The 22,802-nt window shown below is 42.0% G+C and overlaps 1 protein-coding gene across 3 annotated transcripts in view; it reads left to right on the top strand.

Moving 5' to 3' along the window:
* Positions 1 to 22,802, top strand: part of NECAB2 (N-terminal EF-hand calcium binding protein 2) — a 535,939-nt gene that overhangs the window by 169,814 nt on the left and 343,323 nt on the right. For all 3 annotated transcript variants that reach the window (XM_072117736.1, XM_072117738.1, XM_072117737.1), the window contains one exon: positions 15,393 to 15,501. In XM_072117736.1, coding sequence (XP_071973837.1) covers positions 15,393 to 15,501 — 109 coding nt within the window. The remainder of the gene's footprint in view (positions 1 to 15,392; positions 15,502 to 22,802) is intronic.

Here is a 22,802-nt window from a genome sequence, read left to right as displayed (position 1 = left end):
AAAGGGTTGAAGACCAGTACCCTCAAAGTTCAGATTTCAGCTCTGAACGCTTTCTTTGACCAACCCTTGGCCAATAACGGATGTATCAGCAGGTTTGTGAAAGCCACATCTAGATTGAGACCAAATTATATACAGAAGATCCCATCATGGGACCTTTCTTTGGTGCTTAATTATCTTACTGAGCCACCATTTGAGCCAATGGAAGATGCTAACATAAGGGATTTGACCCAAAAATTGACCTTCTTAATAGCAATAACATCCGCTAGAAGGTTAGGAGAGATACAGGCATTGTCAGTTAGAGAGCCATACTTGAGAATCTCTGATGATAGAGTAACCTTAATGCTTGATAAAACCTTTGTTCCAAAAGTTTCTTCAGAGTTCCATCGAAATCAAGAAATTATTCTTCCATCATTTTGCCAGGATCCAAAATCTCCAAAAGAAGCTGCTTGGCATTCCTTGGATGTGAGAAGAATCTTACTTCATTACATAAAAAGCACGGAATCATGGCGCCAAGATTCCAATATTCTCTTCCAGTTCGGCAACAAGAACAAGGGAAAGAAGGCATCCAAAGCCTCTATCGCCAGATGGATTCAGCTAGTCATCAAAGGAGCATATGCATTCCAGAATCTGACTATTCCTGGGCGGGTCAGAGCCCATTCAACTAGAGCTATGGCTGCCACATGGGCAGAAAAGAGGGGCGCTTCCATTGAAGAAATATGCAGGGCAGCCACTTGATCGAACCAATTAACCTTTGCTAAACATTACAGACTGAATATCCAGAATACCAAAGAATTAGCCTTTGGTAGAAAAGTCTTGCAGGCTGTAGTCCCTCCCTAAGGAATTATCTGATAAATCTCCAGGTGGGCTGTCATGGGGGATGATATGGAAAATGGGAATTATTCTCACCGTTAATTCGGTTTCCATCAGTCCACCATGACGGCCCATGTATTTTTCCCACCCCTAAAAATATATATATATATATATATTCTGTTGTACTATGATAGTATATTATAGTGTATGTGAAATTAACATGTAATAAAAGGGGTTGCATCCACTGCCGGTGTAATTATTTGGTAGTCACTGTGTGAGTGCAAGGGGGGGAATTTAACCTCTCTGCTTCCTGTCCCTACAGAGGTCAAGGGGTCATCCTCCAGGTGGGCCGTCATGGTGGACTAATGGAAACCGAATTAACGGTGAGAATAATTCCCATTTTCGTCAAGAGTGGAGACAGTACTTCTCTAAAGCATTTGTAAAAAGCCAAGGCTTTTCCCTGCTAGGGTATTTTTGATAACTGCATCCACCTCCCCCTCGCTGAAGTCCAGTTCCAATGACTCTATTTCTTCCTCTGCAAGTGTGGGCAGGGCCGTGTCTTTAATGTATGCATCTATTTTATCAGTCAGGGATTCCAGTGCTAGATCTGCAAATTGGCCCGTGATGTTATACAGCTGAGTGTAATATGCCCCAAATTCTGCGCTGATGGTGATCAGGTTGTGTGTGTTTTCACCCACCACTGTATTAAGGAGAGGAATATGTGCTGTTGCCGATTGCGGATGTAGGAAGCGTGCCAGAGAGCGTCCGCATTTGTTTGAGTGTTCGTGCAGATGGCTGTGGAATCTCACTTGCTAGGCCAACGATTTTCGGTCTAGTAGGCCCCTTATTTCGTCCCTTGTGTTGACTTGTGTTTTTGCTCAAGATAACTTAGACTTTGCAGTAAGGAGGTAAGTTTTCCCGTGTTTTCCCTTTTTAACCTAACCCCGTGATGCGTAAATCTACTACGGAGCTCACATTTAAGGGCTTCCCACTTCAATGGTAAGGTTTCTGGTTGAAGGTCGGGGGAGAGCATCAGGCCTTCAATGGTGTGTTTGATCTCCTGTTCGCATAATGCATCTTTGACTAAATAGTCATTAAGGCGCCATGTCCACGGGCGTCGTGTGATAGGCGGAATAGTAAATAGTAATAGTAACGGAATAGTAATAGTCAGATAGATTGTATGGATTATATTACCTATGGTGGCTACCGGGTCCCAGGTCTACGCTTTGTGTTGGATCATGAAACAGTCCATACGACTATATGAGTCATGAGCAGGAGAGTAATATGTACAGTCTCTGACAGTGGGATGTAGAATCCGCCACACATCTACCAATTGAAGACTATGTAAGTCTTTCTAGAGCAAGCCCATTTGCCATAGGGAGACTTGACTCCTACCTGAGGAGATGTCTATTCTGGCCTGTATTGGCCTAACATCAGCATCCCCTCCGTGAATCCCATTAGTCCATTCAGTATCTTCTTACAAGCCAGGATGGCCGAGCGATTAGGTAAGTACAGGTTTGCAAATGTGAATATTTGATCAAATATTTGTAATTTGAGGAAGACACCCCTGCCTGCCTCATCCTTCAACTCCCCCAGGACCACGTGTGGGAGAGAGCTGTGGATCGCCATGGACACGCCCTTGGAGCGTACTTCAGGATTGGAGCTGTGGAACCAGGTGCTGAAATGTCGGTCTCTAATCACTGGGAAATGGCCAGTTTTGAAGTGTGTCTCCTGTAAAAATAAGATTTTTACACCCTGTCTGTGCATGCCATGGAGAATTTGTGTTCTCTTCTGGGGGAGGTTTAGACCCGAGCATTCAGTGACCCTAACTTCACAGTCTCCGTAGGAGAAAGGTTGTTACAGGCTAATTCAAGGAGGAATTGAGGTCGCGCTTGGTAACGGGGCCATATGTCAAGGAGGAAAACCAGGAGTAAGGTCAAGGGTGTGGCGGGAAACGTTAAGGAGGAGAGGAAGACGTGGACAGTCACATACACAAACAATGATTAAATAGAAAATGCAACCAGTAAAGCAAACTAATGAACTAAGCTAAAGAAAAAACAAGAAAAGGCTATTTCTAAGCCGATATGAAGTAGGGCTGTGTATGTAACGTATTCAGACTAGCTGAACCCGCTGCCCTGTATGGAATGAGGTCTAACTATCAGGCGAGCCCGTGCCACCAGCTCCTGTGCCCTTAGAAAAAGAGAACTGATTATTCAGCAACATATGTAACCCAGCAAATCGATTAATCTTTAACCAATATATAACAATCCGCATGAATGTATATGATAACATGGTTCATACTATGTAAAGGATACTGAAAATTTGAATCTCTCATCCTCACTCTGGAGGGCCGTTCAGACGTCTTCGCTGTTGTCAAGGACCCCTTTGCCCATTCCCTGCTCTCCCCCTAGGAGCTCGCTGGGGCTGAGGGAATGGTGCTTGGCCCGCTGGGACTGGCAATGTCAGCAACTCCGGGATATCCGGATTTGGGATATTGAGCACTTCTGCCACTGTGGGGATGTCTTTGTGGTGTCGGATCACATGGTTAAGGCCTCCAAACCGGATTTGTAGTCTAAATGGAAACCCCCAGGTATACGGAATATTCCGTTGGCGCAAGATCTTGAGCAGGGGTCGGAGGGCTTTCTTCAGAAGGGTCAATCTGGATACATCTGGTAAGAGTTGAATATTGGTACCTTGATAGGAGATCTGGTCTCGGGTCCTAGCTTTGCTCATTATTGCATCTTTTAACTGATATCTATGTACACGGCAAATCATGTCATGGGGGGGATCCCGGGCCGAGGGGGTGAGCTTGTAAGGTTCGGTGAGCTCTGTCCAGCTCTAAGGGGGTGGCCTCTGGAACTTCCAGTACAGAGTTGAACAGAGATCTAAGTGTATCTTGTAGGTGGATCAACTCAACAGTCTCTGGTAGGCCTCGTATGCGAATGTTGTTCCTCCTGCCCCTATTTTCCGAGTCATGGAGTTGGTCTGCCAGGTATTGCAGTTGGTAAGAGTGAGCGGCAATTGCAGCTGAGTGAGTGTCAACTTGCGCTTGCATCATCACCTGGGCAGCCTCTGTGGCTTCTGTTCTGGCTTGCATTTGTTGAATCTCCTCTCTTAGTCCGGCCACCTCGGCACCGTAAGACTGTTCAAGGTCTCTTTAGTTGGGATCGCTTTCAGGTGGGTTTTGAAATTACGCAGTTCAGCCAGACCCTCCAACACCTGGGCCAGCAATGAGGTTTTATGAGCGTCAAATGATGGAGGGATGAAGACTGGAGAGGAAGATGTAGACCGTATAGGGCTATGAACCAAAAGCTGTGGCATAGCCATGACCTCTGGAGACTGTGTGCCACCGAAGACCCGTGGGGACATGGAGGGTGAGTGTTGAGTTGAGGAAAGGGGCAAGGGGTCCCAGGATGGTGCCTGTGGTAGAGGTACTGTGAGGTGTCGTGTACCGGCTTTCTGTTGTTCCTCCGCTGAATATTGGTAGAGGTACTGTGAGGTGTCATGTATCGGCTTTCTGTTGTTCCTCCGCTGAAGATGGCTGATTTCAGTTGACCCTATCAAGGACATGCTCTGTGGCCCGGGGGTCCATTCCATGACGCAACTCAACCGGTGAGGCCAGGGAGTCCTTGTATGCCACTATGTGGCCCGTTTCTCCTTCCAATATGGGCCCGGGTTCTGGCCCTGCCCGTCGGCAATTGGGGCCACCGGTGGTTGGAGGTCCATCTCCGGGGAGCTATGTGGGTTATGCACCACTGCCTGTATCAGAAGGCAATGTGTAGGGCCCTCCCGCTGTTTGGTGGAGTCAGAGGGCTGGCATCCTGATGTTAGTGGTGGCCGGGGAAAGGAGGGGGCCCAGCCATCCGGACCCTCCAACCCAATGTCCCTAGTATGTGCTGACCCTGCACTCCCCACGGTACCTCAGCTCTGCTGCTGGTCCTAGTCGTAGTCGGGAGAAGGCGGCTGCATATCCCCCATGATGGAGTGGGGGCCCTCCGGGTCCTGTGTTCCGCTGCTTTCAGGCGCTGCAGCGCTGTGCGACACGTGCATGGCCGCCAATTTTTTTTGCAGCCGCGCAGCTTCTCCGGGCCCGGGTGAGCTAACTGCCCGGTTCTTAGCTGCTCCCGCGGGGAGTTCCGGGGTGCGGGACGGGGACCCCTCTCCTGAGGTAGGAGGGTCATTGTGAGGGCTGGCGAGCTGGAGGCTAGTTAGGCCTTGGGAGGCTCTGTATGGCATGCTGGTCGCCGCCATCTTGGTGCTGGCGGCCTTTGCAGTAGTGGTACGGCAAGGTGTCAGGTATCTGCTGATGCCCCTTGTCGATACCCTCTTCTCTGCGTCCAGGGGGTCTTGTAGCTCCTTCCTCTTTTTAGGGCCATGGTAGCGGTTATGCTACGGGCACAGAGAGGCCTAGGCTAGAGCAGATGCTAGTGTGAGGCACGTCTGCTCACCTCCATAGCCAGGCCACACCCACCTCCCTATGCATATTTAAGCATGACACAACATTCTACAACACCCTCTGCAGCCAGGAAATACCTGTTTTTTAACATGATTCGTCATGATTCGATTCGGGTTGAATCAAATTTTTTCAAAAAATTCGGCGAATCGGGGCGAACCAAATTTCAACAAATTCGCCCATCTCCAGTTACAACAGATGAATAGTACTTTAGGTCTTTCTCTTAATCCATCAATTATGATAGCCATCATTGGAAGAATCAGTACCTACAAGAGTAGAACTGCCTGTCAGACAATTATTCTTAGATTGCTGATTTTAGCTAAGGTACTTATAGTATGAGATTGGGGTAGTAATAGTGCTAAGACTTTGAAGGTTCAGAGGTGGTTGAACCTATTTTTTAAGGTCAAACAATATGAAAAAATATGTATATATGCTTTATAGTCCCAGTACATTGCCCCCAGTAAATATGTAGTCACAGCACAATCTCTCCAGTAGATTGTTAGCCACAGCACATGCCCCCCAGTAGATAGGTAGCCACTGCACATGCTCCCCAGGAAATAGGTAGCCACAGCACATGCCCCCCAGTAGATAGGTAGTCACATCACATTCTCCCCAGTAGATAGTTAGCCACAGCACATGCCCCCTAGTAGATAGGTAGCCACAGCACATGCTCCCCAGTAAATGGGTAGCCACAGCACATGCCCCCCAGTAGATAGGTACGTGCCCCCAGTAGATAGGTAGCCATATCACATGACCCCCAGTAAATTGGTAGCCGCAGCACATACCCCCCAATAGATAGGTAGTCCCAGTACATGCCCCCAGTAGATAGGTAGTCACAGCACATGCCCCCAGTACATGTGTAGCCACAGCACATGCACCCAAATATACAGCTAGCCCCAGCACATGTCCCCAAATAGATAGGTAGCCACAGCACATGCCACCCAGTATATTGGTAATCACAGCACATGCCCCCCCAGTAGATAGGTAGGACCATTACATGCCTGATAGTAAATAGGTAGCCACAGCACATTAGATAGGTAGTCAGAGAACATGCTCCCATTAGTTAGCCTCATCACATGCCCCCAGTAGATAGGTAGCCACAGTACATGACCCCCCCCCCCTGAGATAGGTAGTCACAACATATGCTCCCCAGTAGATTGGTAGCCACAGCACATGCAAAGGTATATAGGTAGGCATAGCACATGCCTCCAGTAGATAGGTAGCCACAGTAAATACCTCCCAGTAGACAGGTAGCCGCATCACATGCCCCCAGGCCCTAGTAGATAGGTAGTCACAGCAACAAAAGAAAAAGGGAATACTCACCTACCTGCTCTCCCTTCAGCGGCTTCTCATCACACCCACGTTCTTCTCTATGACCCAGGCACCGCTGCCATCGTTGCTTAGGCAATGGTGCCTGGGTCATAGAGAGGAGTTGATGCTGCTCTACTCTGACACAGGTGCTGTCACCTAAGCAACGGTGCGGCGACGGCACCTTGGTCATACAAAGGACACAGGCAGTGGTAACATCCCTGCATGCATCCAGTATTCAGCACTGTGTTTGTCTTAGTTGTACACACTGCCGATCGCTCTTAATCAATGATTTGTCTGAGAACGAGATGCAGCCATCCCTACCCCTGTGTTTTTGCATCTTTATTTTTCACTCCCTCCTTCAAAAGCTATAATTTTTTTATTTTTCCATGTAAAGAGCTGTGTATGGCCTAGTTTTCTGCGTAACAAATTGCACTTCATAGTGGTGTTATTTAATATTCTATGCCGTGTACTGGAAGTCGGGAAAAAATACTGAATGCAGTGAAAATGATGAAAAAACACATTTTCTTGTGGGCTTAGATTTTATGACTTTCACTGTGCATCCCAAATGCCAGGTCTACTTCATTCATCAGTCAGAACGATCACGATACCAAATTTGTATAGGTTTTATAATGTTTTCATATATTTACAAAAATTAAAACCTCCTGTACCAAAAAAAAATTTTCATTTTCATTTCTGGCGCAACTTTTTCATAGTTTGGTGTACAGAGCTGTGGGTGTTGTAATTTTTTGCAAATTTTGATGATGTTTTCAAAGCTTTTATTTTTAGGACTGTACAACCTTTTGATTGAATTTTTTATATTTTTCAAAATGACAAAAAAATGCCATTTGCAACTTTGGGCGCTATTTTCCATTGCGAGGTTAAACTTGGTGAAAAACAGTTATTATATTTTGATCGGGCATTTTTGGACACAGAGATACCAAATGTGTTTATGATTTTTATTGTTTATTTATATGACTTCTATGGAAAGGGGGTTGATTAGAATATTTAGGTTTTTTTAATATAATTTTTTTTTTACTTTTTTTCAGACTCTCTAGGGTACTTTAACCTTAGGTTGTCTGATTGATCCTACCATATACTGCCATATGGGGATACATTGTAATAGATAGCCTAGATCATGATAGCCTCGGATCTTTGTATGACCCGTGGCTGTCATGGCAACGGATCACTGCTCCCCGATGACGTCACGGGAAACGACGATCGGAGTCAAGATGGAGGTGCCCACACTCCGCCGGTTTGTTGATGCAGCCGGCAGCAATGAAGCAAGCCCAATAAGTATGAAGAGGGCTCAGCCCGTGAGCCCCCTTCATACTCCCCCATGGGCAACAAAACGTAAGGCTACGTCTTATTGCGCTATGGTATTAAGCTATTCAATACTTTTAGATGCTGAACATGTATCAGAGGCAAATCTTCTCATTGATAATTGATATATTTATATATGTGTGTCTGAGCTAAATATTTTCTTAAAAAAAACAAAAACATTATTCTCTGGGATATTAAATGCTTCCTGTAGATACGGTGAAGGAAATAATTATTTGATAACTGGCTGATTTTGTAAGTTTGGCCAAAGACATGAATAGTCTATAATTTTAAGCGTAGATTAATATTAACATTGAGAGTTGGAATACAGGCAGTCCCCGGGTTACATACAAGATAGGGTCTGTAGGTTTGTTCTTAGGTTAAATTTGTATGTAAGTCGGAACTGTATATTTTATCATTGTAATCCCAGCCAGAACTTTTTTGGTCTCTGTGACAATTGGATTTAAAAAATCTTGGGTTGTCGTAAGAATCAAGATTAACAATAAAGCTTCATTGCAGACAACTTTGATAACTGTTACAGTTGTTTATTGTAGCCTAGGACTAAAGTACAATAAATTACCAATATCCAGAGGACCGTTTGTAACTAGGGGTCGCATGTAAGTTGAGTGTTCTTAAGTAGGGGACCGCCTGTATCGAAAATAAAATCCTTAAAATCACATTGCATAAATTTTATAAAGTTGCATTTAGCTTAAAGGGGTATTCCGGGAATATTAACGTCTGACACAAAAACCCATGATGATATAAATAAATGAATACAACAATACTCAATGTCATTCGTCACAAAATGGAGCGTACATTGATTTTATGATTTACAAAGTTTATGGCCTTTCTAAAGTAGGTGGAGTTATCACTAAGATGGCCGCCACTGGGAAATAAAAGTCCATTGATCCTTTAGTTCTCAGTAACTCCTCCTCCCTCTTATGCTCTGCTCCCAGTGATGATGTAACAGGTTTTCTTGCTATGTTACCATAGTAATGAGGTGTAACTGCCATCACCACACACTGGCCGTACTGGATGCAGTGCAACCAACCGACTACAGCCAAACTTAGTGGTGATCACATGACCTGCCCAGGCAGGTGCAGGACATGTGATGTGGACATGTGACCAGCGGCCATCTTCTGTTATGCTACGGACCGCGCGGAGGAAATTAACGGACTGATTAAAGGGCCAGTAGCATTTTAATTCTTCATTACAGTCTATGTCACCAGCATTTTTCTGCTAAGGGGAGCAAAATTTTAAATAACAACTAATTACATATAAGCTTATATTTTTAGTACCCATTTGCATATGAATTATGCTTATTCCTGGAATACCCCTTTAAGGAATTAAGTATTTGATCCCCCACCAACCATTAAGAGTTCTGGCTCCAACAGAACAGTTCGACACACCTAATCAACTTGTTACCTGCATTAAAGTCCGAGAAAATAGTGATGTGGCCGGAGCGCTGCATAAAAAACATATACAGGCAGTAACACAGGGGGTTATGTACAAGATAGGTTCCATAGGTTTGTTCTTAAGTTGAATTTGTATGTAAGTCGAAACTGTATATTTTATAATTGGGACCAAAAAAAATTCGTCTGGAGGTACAAAGACAATTGGATTTTCAAAAGTTTTTGCTCTAATGGGAACAATGATTATCAATAAAATTTAACTACAGACACTTTAGAGCTGATCATTGCAGCCTGGGACTAAAGTAAAGCATCCAGAGAGCTTCACCAGAGGTCACAGGGGGCAGAGAGGTCTGTCTTTAACAATGGGTTATCTGTAAGTCGAGTGTCCTTAAGTAGGGGACCGTCTGTACTTACCCGATAGGGCCCTCCCGATGTCCCGCACCGTGGTATCTCGGTGCTGTGCCCCTGTTTGTTTACAGGGGCACAAAGCTGCGCTGAGACAGTTTAATCCAGAAATAAATGTTCGCTGATTTTTAACCCATTAACGACCAGGGCCTTTTTAGTTTTTTCACTTCCATTTTTCACTCACCACCTTCAAAAATCTATAACTTTTTTATTTTTCCACATAAATCACAGCTCTGTGATGGCTTATTTTTTGAGCTTCATAGTGACGGTATTTAATATTCCATGCCGTGTACTGGGAAGCAGGAAAAAATTTCAAATGCAGCGAAAATGGGGAAAAAACGCATTTGCAACGTTTTCTTGTGGGCTTGGATTTTACAGCTTTCACTGTGCGCCATAAATTACATGTCTACTTTATTCTTTGGGTTAGTGCAATCATGGGGATACCAAATGTGTATAGGTTTTATAATGTTTTCATACATTTACAAAAATTAAAACCTCCTGTACAAATTATTTTTTTTTTAATTTTTCCATCTTCTGGCACCAAAAACTTTTTCATACTTTGTGTATGGAGCTGTGGATGGTGTCATTTTTTGCAACTTTTGATGACGTTTTCATTGCTATAATTTTTAGAACTCTGGGACCTTTTGATCACTTTTTTATAGATTTTTTTTTTATTTTTCAAAATGGTAAAAAAGTGCCATTTTCGACTTTGTATTTTCCTTTACAGGGTAAAACGTAGCGAAAAAACTTTATTATATTTTGATAAATCGGGCATTTTTGGACACGGCGATACCTAATGTGTTTATGATTTTTATGGTTTATTAATATTTATATCAGTTCCCTGATGACTTTAACCCTAGGTTGTCTGACCAATCCTATTATATACTGCCATACTACAATGCTGATAGCACATTGTAATGAATGGGTTAAAACGAGACAGCCTTGGGTCTTTGGAAGACCCAAGGCTATCATGGCGACGGATCGCCGCTCCTCTCCATGCACCGGGACCTGGCTTGCACCATACTAGTATGGTGCAAGTCGGAAAGGGGTTAAAAGGTGTGCACGTTCTGCTGCTCCCTTTTATGGTCACATGGCATGAAGGTGGCGTAGTCACCAGAATAATCACAATTTCTTGCAGTGCGCAAGAAATCTCCATGTATTAATCATCTAATCTAAACATGGGCAAGACCAGAGAACTTTCTTAGGAGGTCAGGGACAATATCATAGACCTGCACAAGGCTAGAATGGACTACAAAACCATAAGAAAGCTGTCACTGGTGCTCCTGCGACCCGCGACCCATGACCCCTGGCCTGTCCTTGTGCCAGTCTGCAGCCACTTACCTTCCCTTGCTCCAGCGGCAGTCCCTGTGCTCTGGCGCATGCGTCCCCACCTTCTTGTGCATGTGCGTCATCTCTGAAAGATTTAAAGGGCCAGTGCGCCGTTAATTGGTGCTGGACGGTAGCCTGCCCTGATAAATTGCCAGCCCCTTCCTGTGTCTCCTGCCGGATATTTGCGTCTAGTGCCCTAGAGAAAGCTTGTTTCCTATGTCATGTGCGTTTATAGTGATTTCTTGTTGTGACCCAGATTGGGTTCCTGACTTCGCTCCTCTGCTGCCAACCCTGATTGTCTTCCTGGTACCTGAATCGGATCCTGTGCTGCCGATCTCCAACCACGATCCTGCTTGACAATTCTGTACTTCGCCTTGGCCGCCACCCAGAGCAAATTCAGGCCTGTGTAGCGAGCCTGTGTATGGTTTAAAAACCTACTCGCAAGTTTCTCCTGTTCAAAATGGCACTTCTTGAACACCTGGATGATTCTGTGAGTGATTGTACTGTGGTTGGTTGAGACAAAAATTTCATGGTTGAAGGAAGAAATATGCTGCCTATGACCCAAAGAAGCATAAAGGTGGAAACACTAGGGGAGCTTTATCATACACTGGTGCTCCGTGTGTTAGTTAAAATAAAGCAGGACCTCATGATGCATCTGCCAGCGAGCAGCACTGGCAGACAATACTATGCTAGGTCTGACCTAGTGGAGTTTTGAGTAAAACATTTTTTTGCATTACGCAAGAATTTTACATTATTTTTAAGCTTTATGCCAGAAAACTGCTGTAGAAGCACTTATAAACGTCCCTCAATATGTTTTGGAGGTGTTTCTCTGCAAAGGACACAAGACTACTTCACTGCATCAACAGGAAAATGGATGGAGCCAGTGACATCCTTGTGAAGGGAAGAAGATTATTAACCCCTTAAGGACGCAGCCATTTTACAGCTTAAGGCTCAGTCCCATTTTTTGGGACTTGCGTCTCTTTATATGGTTATAACTTTTGAACACTGTTACTTATCAAAGCGATTCTGAGACAGTTTTTTCCCCACACGTTGTACTTCATTTTAGTGGTAAATTTTGTCTGATAAGTTTTGCGTTTATTTACAAAAAAAAAGAAAAAATGATGAATTTTTAGAAAAATTTGCCATTTTCGAAATTCAAAATCACCGCGTTTTCAGGCAGATCGATTTACCACCTAAATAACTTGCCGAATAACATTTTCATTTGTCTACTTTACATTTTCATAATTTTTGAAATGTTTGGATAATTTATTTTGATGTCACGCGGCCTACAAATCGAATAGCGTTTTTCCGTATTTTCAGAATTGACTATTTTGGGGATAAATACTGTTTGAAATAAAATTTTACATATTTAGCATCAAAAAAGCCCTATATAATCTACCCATTTTCAAATCTGCACCCCTCAAACTATCAGAAACAGCATTTACAAAGATTGTTAAGCCCTTGAGATCTTCATAGTAATTGAATCAAAATGGCGGTGAAATTTAGAATGGTCAAATTTTGTCGGTTATACGTTCATTTAGCCCTCAAATTTACACACTTCCAAAAGATAAAAAGAGAAAACCCACCATAAAATTTGTTCTACAATTTCTCCTGAGTGCAGCGACCCATCACATGTGGACATTACTTGTGTTATGGGGGCACAGCGAGGCACAGAAGGAAAGGAGCGCCCTGCAGCTGCCAGGATTTTAGTTTTCTCGTTGCCCCCTTTTGAAGGCTATAAAATTTTCGCTTTTCCGTTATTTTTTTTCGTGTTCACCGTATATCCTAATAATCCTGTTATCTTTATTCTATGGGTCGATACGATTACAGGGATACCAAACATGAATATTTTTTCTTATGTTTAACTAAATTTGCCAAACAAAACCCTAATGTGGGGAAAAATCTATCATTTTTGCATCGCCGTCTTCCAAGTGGCATAACATTGTTACTTTTTTGGCTACAGAGCTGGTTGATGGCTTGTTTTTTGCGGGACATGTTGTTCTTTGCAACAGTATCATTCTGGAGTACATATGTTTTGTTGATGTTTTTATTGCATTTTTAGTGGGATATAATAGATAAAAATCATAATTTTTGGCGGGCTTTTAACGTTTTTTTTTTACGGCATTCATCATATGGGTTCAATAGTTTTATTTAGTTTTATTCTATGGATTATTATGGACGCGGTGATACTATAAATGTGGGGTTTTTGGTATGATTTAGACTTTTTTGAGTGTTATATGTCTCTTTATATGTTTTGGGGCTTATGGGCATTTTTAGTGATTTATAAAGTTATTTTTTTATTGAAAAACATTTTTTTTTACATTTTTTACTTGATCCACCATGGGATATGAACAAGCAATCATCTGATTGGTTTTTCATGCCAATACTCTGCAATACTGATGTATTGCAGGGTATTAGCAGTATTAGCAGTGCCAGTCACAGACGCCATCTTAAAGGCACTGCCTTCAGGCTTCTCTGGGGTCCCGATCGCCCCCCCCCCCCCGAAAACGGTGCGGGGGGGGGGGGCGATCGTGGGATAAAGACCCCCGGAAGGCATGTTAAATGCGGCGGTCGTGTTAACAGCGGCATTTAACCGGTTAAACGCCCGCGATCGGAGCCCACTCCGACCGCGGGTGTTAGCCGGGGATTTCATCGGTAGATTACCATTGAAATCCCGCGGCTAACGATGCCGGTTCGGCTGCTGTGCAGCGCTGAACCGGCATCGTCTCTGCGCAGCAGCTGTACTGCGCTGAGCGTTATTCGCGGGACTCAGCGCAGTACAGCTACGGTGCAGAGCGCTAAGGGGTTAAAAGTGGGCCATGGTTGGGTCTTTCAGCAAGGCATTGAAACAAAACATACAGTTAAGGCAACAAAGGAGTGGCTCAAAAAGAAGCACATTAAAGTCATATAGTGGCCTAGCTAGTCTCCAGACCTTAATCTGGATTTCATTTTTTTATATTATATCTCTGAAGCATATTATATCTCTCAAGCAACTTACCTTTAAAATGATTAGATAGTTCACGTCTTTCAGTCAGTGGGCAAACTTACAAAATCAGTCAGGGATCAAATGGGTAAGGGCCTGTGGGTGGTTTAATCTCCTGAAGCGCCCTGACAGGTGGTCTTTAAAGACATCAAATCCTGCCTTGGAAAAGGGAACAAGTTAACCACCAGTAAAACATCTGCACTTAAAAATTTGGGTTTCAATATACAGATAGTAATCAGGTCAGCTGTACCAATAGTTTAGTGCCTCGAAACACCCTGTATGAGGTTCCTACGTGGGCGCAATAAAAAAAAAAACTTGTATACTTGCTTTCCCTACTGAGCTCATGGGTACGGCACTTATGAAATGAAGCAGACTCTCCTCTAGGTAGTTAGCTAGCTAGCTAGGCTAATATAAATGTTTGGTTTTTTTTTTTACTTGTGGGCCGTGTAAGGACTTGATACAGGCTGATTTTGGACACTAAACCACAGGTCCATATGGAATTGTAGTTGGTTAAGGGTCCCAGGTCGGTGTCACAGGTCCTCTTTAAACTCCTCAGCTACCCGGTCAAAAATGTGTAAGTGTGGCGACCCTATTGTTGTGTGGAATCAAAATAGGATTTTCATCTGACATTTTGATGTTTAAAAGGATCTTCAGAATGATTAATATCCTCCTGTGGGTTTGTTTTTAAAACATCTTTGTTGGGTAAGTAATGTCCCCACAGCCTTCTGTAAGTAATAGCCCAACAGACCCAGTGATGTTCCCCCTCAAATTGCACGATTAAAAAGAAGAAAAAAAACTTTCTTCCCTACATCTTCTCAAGGTACACTTCAAGATGAGGTGCAGTGGCATCATAACCTGGCAACTCTTGCTCCCGCCACTGTATGCTCTCTGTGGTGGTGCACAGGGCTGAAGGCTCCATGCGTACTCGCCTCTATATGCATTCCGAGGACACAAATAGAGGGGAGAGTGGGATTAGTGTCCTGCTGACCCAGAGACATCTGGGGCTCCAGCCTAAAGATCAGTAGCATGGGCCTGGCTCTTTTGACCTAGCGACACCCCTGCATATTGTGGAGGACCACCCATTAGCCTTTGATTTATATGAATTTTAAGTGATATGGATCTATTCCAACAAAACTATATTATCATGTTAAAGTACACCTGCTCTCTAATGTGCTGCTGATCCCTGCTTTTAGTTTTATGTAACTCTTTTTTTTAAATATATGAATAAACATGTCAAATGGTTCATGGTGTTTGTGAAAGTTGTTATATTGGGGATAATTGCGCAATTATTAATTATATATTCAAGTAAGATCTTTACAGAAAGTAAATGATCCCTTTGTGGACATATTTGTAACCCATGTTTCTCTTTCAGATGATGGGAAGTTGTCTCTTGAGGAGTTTCAGGCCTTTTTCTCAGATGGGAATCTTAACAAAGAGGAACTTGAGAAGCTGTTTCACACCATTGACTCTGACAACACCAAGTATGAATTTTTCTCGCCAAATGAGTTTTTATTCTGTAGAATTAGTGAGACAAAACTGAGTATCATGTTATATATGCTATTGGGTGTATAAAACACAAAAAAGGTAAACATCAATATATAGTGTTACTGTATTCCTTGTGTAGTCTATCTTTCAAAATGGCCCCCCTCCTTTGAAGGTTTTTACTGCCATAATTTTTTAGAGGCTCAGCAAATGCAACATCGTATCTGAAATCTGTTCCAGCAAAATCTGCCCACCAAATGCCAGTAGATGCTCCTTCCCTTCCAAGCCCCCAGTGTGCACCTACAGTTGTTTGTGTGGGATTTTACTGCATTCTAGAGATACTGGATAACAATGTGGTGCTTTTTCTTCTTTAAAAAAATTACTTATACGACCAAATGTTTATACTTTCTATGAAACACCTGTGGTGGTAAAAAGCTCAATATAAAATCTCTGATTGGTATAGTTTCCAAAATACAATCATTTTGGTGGTGGGTTCATAGCTCTGGTACCTCAGGAACTTTTCAAATGTGTAATGGCCCCTGAAAACAACGTCATCAAAATATGCCCTTCAAAAGCTCAATGGTGCTCATTCCATTTATGTGCCCTGCTGTGGTCCCCTCAAGTAGTTTAGATTCACACGGGGGGATAAGAAACTGCACAACAAAATCTGAGATGTGTTTTCTCATTTTACTCTGCTTGAAAAGGGCTAAAGAACCATTTTATCCTTAAAATTTCTTAATTCTTGAGAGATGCTTGAAGCATTAACAAGCTTACCAAAGGCTGTTTTGAATAGTTTAAGGGTTCAGTTTTAAAAATGGGGCAATTAGTGCAATGAATTGTTCTCTAAAATAATTAAAGGGGTATTCCAGGAATCAGCATAATTCATATACAAGTGGGCACTCAAAATATAAGCTAATGTGTAATTAGTTGTTATTTAAAATTTTGCTCCCCTTAGCAGAAAATGCTGGTGACATAGACTTAATGAATAATTAAAATGCTACTGGCCCTTTAATCAGTCTGTTAATTTCCTCTGCGCGGTCCGTTGCAGGACAGAAGATGGCTGCTGGTCACATGTCCACATCACATGTCCTATATTTGCCTGGGCAGGGTCATGTGATCACCACTACGTTTGGCTGTAGTCGGTTGGTTGCAGTGCATTCAGTATGGCCAGTGTTGTGGTGATGGCAGTTACACATCATTACTATGGTAACAGAGCAAGAAAGTTTGTTATATCATCACTGGGAGCAGAGCATAAGAGAGAGGAGTTACTGAGAACTAAAGGATCATGGAACTTGTAGTTTCCAGTGGCGGCCATCTTAGTGATAACTCCACCTACTTTGAGAGGCCATAAATTTTGTAAATCATAAAATCTAATTATTTAAGCTCCGTTTTGTTACTAATGACATTGAGTATTGTTGTATTTATTTATTTATATCATCATGAGTTTTTGTAAAAGACGTTCATATTCCCGGAATACCCCTTTAACCCCTTAAGGATGGGTTTTTCGGCTCATTTCTCGCTCTCCAACTTCAAAAATCCATAACTTTTTCATTTTTACGTGTACAGACCTGTGTGAGGGCTTATTTTGTGCGTAACAAATTTTACTTTCCTGTAATGTTATTTATTTTAACATGCCGTGTACTGCGAAGCTGAAAAAAAATTCCAAATGTGGAAAAATTGAAAAAAGCGTCACGTTCTTGTGGGCTCAGTTTTTACGACTTTCACTCTTCGCTCCAAATAACATGCCTACTTTATTCTTTGGTTCGGTGCGATCGCGGTGATACCAAATTTATATAGGTTTTATTGTGTTTTAATACATTTTCAAAAATGAATGTGTACAAAAAAGAAAAACATTTTTTTGCCATCTTCTGACGCTAATAACTTTTTCATACTTTGGCGCACGGAGATGTGTGAGGGGTCATTTTTTGCGAAATGAGGCGACATTTTCATTGCTACCATTTTGAGGTCTGTGCGACATTTTGATCATTTTTTATTTCATTTTTTATGTTATGTAAAAAGGTGTAAAAGTCGCATTTCGGACATTTGGGCGCCATTTCCCGCCTCGGAGGTCACCGCCGCCCGTAACCGTTTTTATATTTTGATCGGGCATTTTGGGATGCGGCGATACCTAATATGTTTGTGATTTTTACTGTTTATTATGTTTTATATCCGTTCTAGGGAAAGGGGGGTGATTTGAATTTTTAATATTTTATTAATTTTTTTTATTTTTTAAACTTTTTTTTTTCATTTTTTTTTACACAATTTTTTTAGACCATCTAGGGTACATTAACCCTAGATGGTCAGATCGCTCCTACCATATACTGCAATACTTCTGTATTGCAATATATGGCATTTTTGCAGCACATTCATTACAATGAGCCACTGGCTCATTGTAACGAATCTGCAGGAGCCATGTAGCCTCGTGTCAAAAGAAGACCATGGCAACCTACCATGGCAACCAATCGCTTTGCCGGCGGCAATCACATGGTTAATAGCCGCGATCGGTGCAAGCACCGACCGCGGTGATTAGCGGTGGGGGTTTTATGCAAAATGCAAAAACCCCCACCTTTGTATGAAGAGGACTCAGCCCGTGAGCCCTCTTCATACATCCCTTATACCTCTGCGCCGTAGAGCTACGGCGCAGAGCGTTAAGGGGTTAAATCTGAAATTTACTTGCATTTGGAAAATCACTCTTTGAAATGTAAGCCTCCTAACATCCTAATAAAATATAAAAAGTTTGTCAGCATAACAGACATATGTTTAAGGTTAGTTAGCAACATATTTGGGTGGTTAGATAACATTTAGAAATCAGAAAAATATTAATGTGAAGTACAACATGTCATGAGAAAACTGTCTGAAAATTAACTGGATAAAGAGTGTGTAACAACATTACAAAAAGGATTGAGTTTTTGTTTTTCCAAACAGTTTAACAAAGTAGAATTTGAAATTGAAAGATACAATAAAGAATATTATTCACAAAAGGAAAATAGGAGGAAAGAGAAATAAATAAGAGGTAGAAACACTGTTAGAGATAGGCCCACATGGTTTTTTTGTAACGGGTGAATTATCAGAGGTCGAAAAAGAGTGTATTCTATTCTTGGCTAGTGAGGAGGAAAATAAATCTGTAGGGGATATTGAACCCTTTAGAGTGGGGGTAATAAATCTAGATTTAATCCACAGATCCAGCAGGGTGAGACTATTGATTTATTCCGCTAACAAGTGATGAAGGATGTTAATGCCTTAATATTTAAGAAAGAAAGCCATAACATGACTAAAGAAGAACATAGGGCAATAAAATGGCTAAAAGAAGATGAGGAGGTTGTAGTAAAACTCGCGGAAAAGGGGGGTAACATTGTCATAATGAGGAGGGAGTATTAGAGAGAAGAATCAGAGGTTAACGAAGGATCCCACACAGAAGTACGTTGAACAACTCAGAACCCTCTTAAGGAACCTAGATGAAAAAGGTATACTCTCTAAGAGAATGGCTGAAACCCCCCTGTTCCCCCCCCCCCCAGTTCCCTAAAAAATCAGATTTTTATTTTCTACTAAATGTGCACAAAAATCTGGAAAGGCCACCAAGTCGACCTATTGTGGTAGGTATTGGCTTGGTTACCGAGCCACTGTCACAGTATGTTGACTGGTTACTTAGACCAGTGCTGAAGGACATCCCCTCATATCTGAAGGACACAAATGAATTTCTATTGGCCCTTAATGAACAAATTTGGCATGAAAGCTTACTTTTGGCATGAATTGATGTTGAAAGCCTATACATGCGCATACCTCATAAAGAGGGTGTGCAGGCAATCAGAGAGGTAGTACAGAAAGCCCAGAAGGGAACTGATTACGCAAACTTCATTTGTGATGCGCTTAATTACATCTTATCACACAAAGCCTTAGTTTTTGAGGGAGTTTGGTATGTGCAGAAAGACGGGACGGCAATGGGCACCCCCATCTCCTGCACATCTTCCTTGCTGTTTATGAGGATAGGTTTATTTACAATGAGAATAACCCCTACGTTAGATACATCCGTATGTATAGAAGATTTGTGGACGACATTCTGTGGTCCGGCACAAAGGAATTGTTTAAAGGGAACCTGTCACCAGGAGACCCATTTTTAGCACTCCCCCAGTCCCCACAGAGAATAGTACATACACTGCCAAAGTGTTTTTGTATAAAAAAAATTGGTTTTACAGAAAAAAAGATATGTTATATTGTACCTTTCATTAGCATCTGCTGTGTGACTAGGCAGTTGCCTAATGGGAGGGGCTGGAAAGGAGCAGTTCCCCCCCAAAGGAACAAAGGAATTTACACCTGAGAATAAAAGAACATTTCAGGTCCATCAGGACTGGTGTAGGCGCCCCGCATCTAATACAACACATTAGAGAGTCACATGGGGGGAACATTGCCGCATTAAATTTCGATGGAATAGAATTAGTACAGTCTCCAGAAAGAAGAGGTGATAGACAGCGTTTGCTACTACAGGCTGAAAGTAGCTGGATTCTCCGGTCAAATGCTATGCGGCCAGCGGGCCTGAATGATAAAATAGATCTGGGTATCTTCTTGTAATACCTAACATAACGTATCTTAACCCATTAAGGACGCAAGTTTTTTTCACTCATTTCTCGCTTTCCACCTTCAAAAATCCATAACTTTTTCATTTTTCTTGTACAGAGCTGTGTCAGGGCTTATTTTGTGCGTGATGTTTTTTATTATTCCATGCCGTGTACTGGGAAGCAGGAAAAAATTCCAAATGTGGAAAAATTTTAAAAAATATGCATATTTGTATCATTCTTGTGGGCTCAGTTTTTACGACTTTCACTCTGTGCTCCACATAACACCTCTACTCTATTCTTTGGTTCGGTATGATTGCGGTGATACCAAATTTATACAGGTTTTATTGCATTTTCATACATTTTCAAAAATGAAATGAATGTGTACGAAAAAGGAAAAAAAAATTTGCCATCTTCTGACGCTAATAACTTTTTCATACATGGTGCACAGAGCTGTGTGATACGTCATTTTTTGCTAAATGAGCCGACATTTTCATTGCTACCATTTTGAGGACACTGAGACATTTTAATCACTTTTCATTACATTTTTTATGTAATGTAAAAAGGTGTAAAAGTCACAATTCGGACATTCGGGCGCCATTTCCTGTCTTGGGGGTCACCGCCGGTCACAACCGGTTTCATATTTTGATAGGTTGGGCATTTTGGGACGTGGCGATACCTAATGTGTTTGTGATTTTACTGTTTATTATATTTTATATCATTTCTAGGGAAAGGGGGTGATTTGAATTTTTAATAGTTTATTAATTTTTTTACATTTTTTTTCACAATTTCTTAGACCCTCTAGGGTACTTTAACCCTAGATGGTCAAATCGTTTCTACCATATACTAAAATACAACTGTAATACCTGAGGCGGTCATGGCAACCGATCGTCGCCTCCCGATGACGTTTGGAGGTGCGACCATTGGAGGTAACATGGCGGTGCCATTTTAAGAAGAGGTTAATACCCGTGATCGGTGCAAGCACGTGGGTGATAGCGATGGGTGTTTGCTCCAATATTCCAATATGCACCAAAGCCCATCTCTCAACGAAGAGGGCTCAGCCCGTGAACCCTCTTCATAGACCCTTCATAAATGTATGCCGAACCTTTGTAAATACGATCTTCAATCATGTAAATATTGTGTAAATAAGTGATTACTTATGAGGTATATATGTATAATTTACCTCTTTGTTTTTATGCTTTTTTCGGGGTTTGCATATACCAATTTGAAAAATATCAAAATAAAGTACTCATGACGTTAAATATACTCTACCCACACATAGGACCTTATATTCACTTTTACCTAGAATGGGCTTAGTATTACCCAAATGGTTTGAATAGTCTGCTCCCTGCCCTACAGGTCCCATGCTTTCCCTAGTTTCCGCGATACGTACCGCTTGGTCCGTTACTACGGCAACGCTTTGCATGTGCAAGCAAGACAGGAGGCGAGGACCTAGTCATGTGACGCTCCTTACGTGGTATGCCATAAGGTGGTGAAGCCACCATCCGAGTCCTGTACTAATACGCGCCCCGCACCCTGGAGGAATTAGGGTGAGTTTAGCCTATGGTAGTTCGCTTTAAACTTGGGTCCGTTGTGAGATGTGTGACAGCACAAGATACCTATGAAATAGATCAATTCTAACATGAGAAGGTGTACTTAATTATGCTTGTTGGTATAAATTAGCCAAATGTTTCTAATCACTCATATGGTGGCTTAAAGAAGCACCGAAGTGCGCAAAACGGCCATTGCCTTTCCGTGGGCATTCCGCTCGCACCACCTCCCTTGCATGTAACATATGTGAGTATGTGTTGTTTACTCTGAAAATAAAGAAGAAACGTTTTAAACAGAAGACCGGTGAGTGCCATCTGCTCTTTATCTATCTTTTTGATGTGCTGGATTGTGTCTTTAGGGATTTGAGCACCACTGAATGTTATTTTAGTGCTTCATCTGCATGAAGTGTTGCTTGCTAGAATAAGATTGTCTAGACTCCCAATATAGATACCTTAGGAGTTCACACATGGTGACAATAGGTGGTCCTGTATCTGCTATTTTGTGCTCTGTATAAACTGGGTAAGATAGTGTTCCAAATTTACAACTGCGTATAGTGACGAATAGCATATTTGAAAAATTGGGCTGTGTCCTTAAATGGGTATTCCCATCTGGGCATTAACATTTAATTTAATTAATTTGCCACATGTAAACATTTCTTTAATTGGATGTTATTAAAAAAAAATTGTGTGAGAAGATAATTTCTCATAAATGTCGCCAAGTTGTTCCTTAGAAACGAGATGATTTCCTCGGATACGACCACCTCACATTCTGGCAGGAGTGGCCAGACATGCGCTATTGAGACCTGCCTAACCATTTGGCTTCAGCGATCATTACCACAGGACAGCTGTAGGATATGCAGCAACTCCTCGACATTTCATATACAAAAACTTTTAGTTTCTTTGTGCAATCCCTCCAGCAGAGGTAGTTGTATCCAGGGACACAGTCTTGTTTCTAAGGGACCATACAACTACATTTATGAGAAATTATCTTCACACAGGAACATTTTTTTAATGACATCTAATTGAAGAAATGTTTATATATGGCAGATTAATGAATCTGGATGTGAATGCCCAGATGAGAATACCCCTTTAAGGTGAATATGAGCTGTGTTCTTGAGGGGTGTGATGTTAACACAATCACGATAATTTTTAACTCTTTACTTCACAATTTTACCCGGTTTTATTGCTGTTTTAGCCAAA

This window comes from Engystomops pustulosus, chromosome 7 (assembly GCF_040894005.1).
Source record: "Engystomops pustulosus chromosome 7, aEngPut4.maternal, whole genome shotgun sequence".
In the NCBI taxonomy this organism is placed as follows: domain Eukaryota; kingdom Metazoa; phylum Chordata; class Amphibia; order Anura; family Leptodactylidae; genus Engystomops; species Engystomops pustulosus.
This window is presented reverse-complemented; position numbering and strand designations above follow the sequence as displayed.